General features: G+C 37.6%; 1 protein-coding gene across 2 annotated transcripts; it reads left to right on the forward strand.

The window, feature by feature from the left end:
- Positions 1-2,516: 2,516 nt before the first annotated feature.
- LOC309691706 (uncharacterized protein) lies at positions 2,517-7,230 on the forward strand. 2 transcript variants are annotated; one of them, XM_082509580.1, is made up of 7 exons: positions 2,595-2,616; positions 4,084-4,226; positions 4,317-4,556; positions 5,231-5,305; positions 5,444-5,593; positions 5,953-6,012; positions 6,848-7,230. In XM_082509580.1, exons 3-7 carry the CDS (start codon positions 4,380-4,382, stop codon positions 6,950-6,952), a joined length of 567 nt encoding a protein of 188 aa, XP_082365706.1. In that variant the 5' UTR covers positions 2,595-2,616; positions 4,084-4,226; positions 4,317-4,379; the 3' UTR covers positions 6,953-7,230. The 2 variants fall into 2 exon arrangements, with proteins under 2 accessions (XP_082365707.1, XP_082365706.1); XM_082509581.1 differs by lacking the exon at positions 4,084-4,226 and having other exon boundaries at positions 2,517-2,616.
- Positions 7,231-7,921: the final 691 nt, after the last annotated feature.

The following is a 7,921-nucleotide window of genomic DNA, read 5'->3' on the forward strand; positions in this document are numbered from 1 at the left end:
TGGTATCATCAAAGATGAGCTTGTGGGGCCTTTTCGGGTTGAGGATGGAGTCAAGCTCAACTCCCAGTCCTACTGCCAGTTTCTGGAAGACACCTTCTTCAAGCAGTGGTACAGGAAGAAGTCTGCATCCTTCAAGAAAAACATGATTTCCATGCAGGACAATGCTCCATCACACGCGTCCAAGTACTCCACAGCGTGGCTGGCAAGAAAGGGTATAAAAGAAGAAAAACTAATGACATGGCCACCTTGTTCACCTGATCTGGACCCCATTGAGAACCTGTGGTCCATCATCAAATGTGAGATTTACAAGGAGGGAAAACAGTACACCTCTCTGAACAGTGTCTGGGAGGCTGTGGTTGCTGCTGCACGCAATGTTGATGGTGAACAGATCAAAACACTGACAGAATCCATGGATGGCAGGCTTTTGAGTGTCCTTGCAAAGAAAGGTGGCTATAATGGTCGCTGATTTGTTTTTGTTTTGTTTTTGAATGTCAGAAATGTATATTTGTGAATGTGGAGATGTTATATTGGTTTCACTGGTAAAAATAAATGATTGAAATGGGTATATATTTGTTTTTTGTTAAGTTGCCTAATAATTATGCACAGTAATAGTCAGCTGCACACACAGATATCCCCCTAAAATAGCTAAAACTAAAAACAAACTAGAAACTACTTCCAAAAACATTCAGCTTTGATATTAATGAGTTTTTTGGGTTCATTGAGAACATGGTTGTTGTTCAATAATAAAATTATTCCTCAAAAATACAACTTGCCTAATAATTCTGCACTCCCTGTAGGTCCATTCCTTTAAGAACAAAATACATCTTTTCTGTGCTATAAATTGCTTGATACGATATGAATTGATATGAGTAGTTAGGAAAGCTTTTTTTTTCAAATGATGACAAACAGCAAATGCAGATTTTTAGAATAAATGCAGCTTCTGGAGCAGCTTCCTTGGTTATTTTTAAATGCATAGAAAAATCCTGTTTGGATCCTTGGACTTGTATCAAAACTCCCAGCAGTTCTGCTGAGATGTCATTCACTTCGAACGCGATTGTGTTTGCAGTTTTGCAAAAAAAAAGAAAACATGTTGCAACAGGTCAAAATTGTTATGTAAGGCTGATGCAGTGCCTCATCTGATGCACAGCTCCTCTATTTCACAACAAACTCAGCAGCTATCAGAGGAAAATGCTGAAGGTAAAAACAGAAAAATATTACTTTTGTTACTGTTATAAAAGTCTTAAATTGTCAACAGATGACTGATACACTCAGCACCTTTGTGTTAGCTGCAAGTCTTAATACCATCATCGGTTTTGGAGGCATTCTCACACCCACGGCCAACAAAATAAAAGAAACCAGATAAAGGAGCAGGCCACTTGATCCCTCATGTCAAAGACGGAAAATATAACATCCCAGAATTCAGTAAGCGCTAAGGGGAACTGGGTGTTGGCATCTATCACATGACCCAAGGTCATTATTCAACCACTGGAAGAAGGCATGATTACAATATCCTTGATCTGGAGCTAGATTGTGGAGCAGTGTCTCACTGATACAGAGACACAGCCAATGTTAATGGTCCAGTGTGTCATGGAGTCCCCCAGGGATAGACTCAGGGGCCCTTTTTATTCTCTCCAATTTACTTGTTTATTTATAAGCTTCCCTTGGGGATATCGTTTGCAAACATGGATGTGCAGGTAATATTCTCTTTCACACCCTGAGAAAGGATGTTGTTAATCTGTTGCATAATAATGGTCTAAAGCATGCTGTCATCAAATTTCCACCAAATGTAGCACAAAACGTGACCTACTTTTCAAAGGAAATGTTTAAAATAAAAAAATGTTTATTGCCTACTTAAGCTGGTGGTGCAATTTCCATTCAGATACTTTTAGACAGTTACCAAAGTATATTAATTAGAAGAAGGCTAAATACTATTGCAGGACAAATAAAGTCAAGTTTTTAAACTAGTGTTTTTTTCCCCAGAGTTTCTTTATTTTTATTTTTTTAAATTGTCTCCATTCTGACCTTTTATATAAATTTTCAATTTGTGCAAAACAGGCAGAAGAAAAAGGTTTGCTGCTGTTAAAACATATATAAAAGCTAAAACAGCTACAAAATCTTGTTAAAAAATAAATTAGCTAATACTAAAAAAATAGCTACAAATGCAGATTTTGTTAAAAACAAATAAATAAATAGTTACATTTAGATTATAGGGCATTGATAAACAGCTATTATTAAAAAAAAAAGCAAATTTTCATAGCAATAGATAACAAAAGTTAGATTTTTGCTCAAAACTCGAAATCCATTTTTGTTTTGTGTAAAAAGGAGCATATTTTAGCTTTGGCTTTGTCAGCTATGTCTAAAATATGCTAATATTCTTCAAAAAGATTAATATATTTCAGCTAGTTTATCAAGTTTTAGCCATGCTTTGCTATTTGGCTAGCTGTTATCAGTCTGTTTTAATCCAGACTAAAATGTATCTCATATTTTCCAGAGGATGAGCTCAAAAGATTCCCCACACTCACTTAACCCACGGTCTCTCCCAGAACCTTTAAATGGTGTCTGGACCCCCAGGGAAACATTTGCCCAAACACCTTGGAGAGAACACAGGAAACACAGGTGAGTAATCACATCTTACAATCACTTCTTTGCGCCCCCTTTAATTCTAGACCTCCGCACACACATCTCCATTAGTTCTCCTTACTGGTAAACCTTATTTTCTCTAAGTCACAACCTTTTCACAGACAACCACCACAGTCCTTAATGAGGAGCAGCTGTACAGGACTTGAAACAAAGGCTACCAACTGATTTTAAAATACCCAAAAAATATTCAATAAATAGTTAAACTTCTTGTGTGGAAATGTTCTCCTGTGCAAATCCATGCTTAAAGTGCGATGCTAAACAAAGTGCTAGATAAGGTGCTTTTTAATCATGTTAAAGGTGCTCCTAAAGTGCTATACAGATTATAATGTAAATAGTAGTAGGGAGTCTTCTTCCTTACAAAATGGCTATTTTTTATATGCAGTTTGCGTTATATATATTAATAAACTCATTTGAATCTATTAGTGTAATATATTTTATTCCAGCAGTTTGAGTGCTCACAATTTTGTTGCAATAAAAGGCTATTCTATTCTAGTGGATGGAAAGATGCATTAATTTGTATTTTTTTTCTTAATTTGTTAATTAAAATATACACAATTTTTCACCATGTATCACAGGTCTAATATCTGACGGTGCAGCCTGGGAGTGTTTAACCATGTCTTAAACATATACTGATACTCCTACAATATTAAGAGTTATGTGAGCTGAAGTCGAAGATTTTCTATACAATACACATTTTCCTTAAATGTAATTTTAGGTGCAAATATATATATATTTTTTTTATCAAGGACTGAAACCATGTTACCATTTATGATGAAAAGTCATGCTTTAAATGTGTGTAATATCTGTAGAAGCTGGTCTATTTGAAGTGAATGTTGAATGACGAATTCTATAAACGAGTTTTTGTTTATGGCGGCCCATCCGGCTGAAGAAGATGCTGCAAGTTTAAAGCATAAACTTAGAAAAATGTCCATGTTGCTAATGAAAAGCTAGGATGATGCTGTCACAGAGTGTGAGAGGCTGCGTTTGCTCTGTCCTGGAGTTCTTATGTCTGTTGCATCTTAATGCATACATTAGAAAACAAAGCCTCTCCACAGCTTTATTTAAATTGATTTATTAAAACATTTTACTACCCAGCCTGCATGTCAGCGCTTTTTGGTAAGTGTTGCATAATACTAAGATAATAAAGATAACATCTAAACAGGTGTCACAGACCGGTTAGACGTGTTTTTTTTCTTCTTCTTTTTCTTCCAAGCAATTGTGTAAATTCCAGTTCTTAATCCACCAGGGACGACGACAACACACACACACACACACACACACACACACACACACACACACACACACACACACACACACACACACACACACACACCAATACTGAAAGAAGGAAATGATGTCACTGGATAACTATAATTAATGTCTCTTTGCTGATCCTGCGCAAGCACACCTTGAGTGAGAGTTAATTTCCTTTTTGTGTGACAGTAAACACACTGACCTGCGTGCGTGCGCGTGTGTGTTTGATGAGGTTTTTTTGATGGCCTACATTCTGACGAGGGGGCGGAGGTTTGAGGTGTATAAAAGACGTCTCAGAGTTGCCTTCTCTCCACAGCAGCACCTGCTAACAGGTCAGGGCTCTCTCTGAGAAGCAAAATTATTGCTTTAAGGTGAAGCTTCTTCAGGACTTTGTTCTAATTTCATATGTTTCTCTGTTGCAGGTTGAAACTCTCAGACTCTCTCTGCAATCTAAAACGACTGAGATACACCTATCCACCTGTACTATGAAGCGCAACACTGCCACTGTCGCCTCCTTCTTCCGTCCCGCTGCAGCTGCAGTTCTCCTTCTGCTTTTCTTCGGCTGGGACGAGCAGGCTCGGGCACACCCTGTGGACCGTCCATTCAGCCCGGTGCTCAGACATCCGCAGACCTATCGGGACGTCGGGCAAGTGTCAGAACATGTGAGTAGTCAATTTGATTGTAAATTTGAGACATGTTACAGAAACATAATTCTGAATTACATTTGAATGTAGTTTTACATTAGAGAAATTCTGCATTTAAAAAAAAATTGTGGTGATATTCTTCAAATTTACTGCTGCCTTATGAATGACTGCGGTAAAAAAATATAAAGGGACGCATCAACTTTAATCCAGAAATTTTGGCTTTAAGTCTCACACTGAACTTTAAAGTATATATAATTATTTAAAAAATATAAAATAAAAAAAGGGTTATAGTTTTGGCACTATTTGTACTCCACAGTTTGCAATCAGGAGCTAAAATCTGTAAATGTGTTCACTTTAACCCACATGCTGCACAAACTTAACCACTTTTAAAACAAAAAAATATAAATGGAAGCCTATTTCATCTCTGATACATATAAATGTTTTACTAATTTGGCACTAATCTTGCTCCGTAGGGTTTTAAGCATTGATTCACATTTTAAAAGGGATTTTATCAACCAGAGGAAAAAAATTTGAGTGAACCACAATTAAAAATCAAGTTGATTCAGTTCAATATTTGAGAAAAACAAACTGGGCTGATTATCCATCACCATCAGCGTTTAGGATCCTGTTTTGACTCAACTTGAATGCATGAAATGAAGAAAATCCAAATAAACGTCTCTGTGTCTCTGCAGTATCAGAGGATCCAGCCGAAAGACGACGAGGACGACACCAGTATGAGAGTGATACCCAGAGTTAATGCTAAAGATGTGAGTAATCTAAACTTTAAGCAGCTTCTTTGTATCAGTACTTTGACTTGAAAGCAGTACTTGTAACAGAGTACTCTGAATATGTCCACTCAAGACGATGAAACAGCCTGACCTCTCATCTCCCTTCATTGTCTTTAGCACCACTTGGAGATCTGCTGCCTGCACGCCAACATCCTGGACTATTACCTGACCAACATCCTGCACCACACCAACAACGACCATGCCCAAATGCACCGGCTAAAGACCAACCTCCACCGCATCAGCACCGACCTGCAAGCCCACGGCTGCGTAAGTGTTCCACTTGATGGATTACTTTAGCAGACAGTGCAGGAAGCAAACGCCTTCTATGTGTAACAAATTAGCAAGTTATAAGTAGGTGTTTTAACCGGGGTGGTATTTATTGGAAATGTTAAACGAGACATGCACAAACTCCACTGTAAAAAGGACAAAATCCCACATCACTGCATGCTTTTAAAGTTCTCCTCCTTCATTTGGAGGATGGAGCTACTACAAACTTTTTGCAGCCATGTGTGGCGGCGCTGTGGTTGATCCTAAAATCGATAACGACTTTCTGTGGTTTCGTGCACACATAAATAGAAGAGATGGGACTGATAACAGTTGCTAACTTTCTCGATGTACCTCTGCAGAATGTCACTCAGTACCACGACCACAAAAATGCAGTGGATTTTCGCACCAAGCTTGAGAAGGTAAGATTGAACTTTCTTTTAAAATGCAACTTTATTCTGAAGGTTTGTTTTATAAAGAAGAAGCACAGAAGGAATAAAAAAAAAATCATGAAATCAGGAGGCGATTAACTTCGGAGGAGGGCTCAATAATAAGAGTGGACTCGTCATGCTTTGACCTGCTTTCTGTAACGAGGTCAAGAAGTCCCTGGGTGGTTTCAAACTGCTCCAAACACTATCATGGTCATCTCAGACGCAAGAGGGGCAGCCAATAGGAAGAAAGCTGGGTAAAAGAGATGTGGGGAGGGAGATAAAAAAAAGCTTGTTTCAGAAACAAAGGGCCGCTGTAAAATAAATCAGGGTTATTTGAATCCAATAAATCATGCAGAACTGCAAAAGAGACTAAACTGACAACAATTTTGACACTTTATCAATCTCTCAAGTTGTTTTCAGTGTTTTTTAATCCGTAAATGACAGAAATTAGTCAGAATTCATGTTTTAAGGGACAAAATTTTATGATCAGCTTTGAGGATTTACATTTTCATAAGTTAATTCCAAACTGTTAGTTGGACACAGTGAGTAATGTGATGATTTGTACAACTTGGTATTCACCAGATGGCAAGTGGATTAAAGATAGAAGATAATCCGCATGATCATAGTACAGGAATTTAACGGTCAGCTTCAACCTGATGAATCTGACAAAGAGCCCACATACAGATCTAAATACCTGAAAACTGCAGGGCTTCCCTTTGGCTTCTTTTTGGGACTATTTGTAACAGCGGACTGATACAGATTTGGTGCTCTGCTGCATATTTGGATGTCCTATAACTCACCCTGTGTTTGCTTCTGTTTGCTTCAGATGGAGAAAATGAAAGGCATCACCAAAGCAATCAGCGAGCTTGACATCCTGTTCAGCTACCTGCAGGACTATTGCGTGGAGCCGAGGAACAGCACTGATGCCTAACACCGCCATATTTATCACCAAGTTTTATACCAGCAGCTTTTATACTTCTATTTATTCATTTATTTAATTTGAGGACATATTTAACATTTTATAAATATACAGTTAAAATATTTATATTGATTGAAGTATGATTAGTCAATGGTCTGAGTTGATTTATTTATTGATGATCATAACATTTATTGACAATTTTTTAATGCCGACTATGAAAGGACTCTGGCGTTGGACTCTCACGTTGCCATGTTATGGCTGATTGTTACAGTATTTAAATGCTGATGTTGTTGCTGTTGGCTGTAATGAACTGTATAAGATTTTGAAATAAACATTTTTAAGATTTTATCCCCTTATTTCATTTTTTAATCATATAATACAATGGCTACATGATTTCTGTTCACTTTTACACAAGTTTTACACGTTTTGGGGAAAAACCAAAAACATATTTGACAGAAAATAAGAAAAAAAACCCTGGTCTCCTTGTAAGCTTCCAACCTGCCCAAAAATATGCCAATGAGAGTACCAAATGTAAAAGGAAAATAACAGGAATGCAAAGTTGAGAAACCGACCGTCAGAATCAGAATACTTAATTGTTTTGTTAGGTGCTCTATTCAAGCTTCAGGTAAATATTCCAAAGGTTAACAGCAGTGATACAAACTGTCCAGGTGTCACGGAGAGGAGGTCTAAAGTTTGAGAGCTGCAGGTAGGAAAAATGTCCCGTGTTGGAATGAGTCTACTGCTCGTCACACTCTTTTGAAGATCCAGCACATCACGGAGGCGCCGCAAGGGACTTTCCAATGTTGTCCGTAGTGTGGACAACATCGCTGTCATGCAGTGTACACCCATTTATTTTAAAAATACACAGAACCAACAAATGCTAAAACAACAACAGTACCCCCCCCCCCCCAAAAAAAAACAAAAAAAACAAAAAAAAACAAAAAACAAGCATAAAGAGTCACAAAAACAGAAAAATCATTT

The sequence above is a fragment of the Aulonocara stuartgranti genome, assembly GCF_965226115.1.
Source record: "Aulonocara stuartgranti genome assembly, chromosome: 17".
In the NCBI taxonomy this organism is placed as follows: domain Eukaryota; kingdom Metazoa; phylum Chordata; class Actinopteri; order Cichliformes; family Cichlidae; genus Aulonocara; species Aulonocara stuartgranti.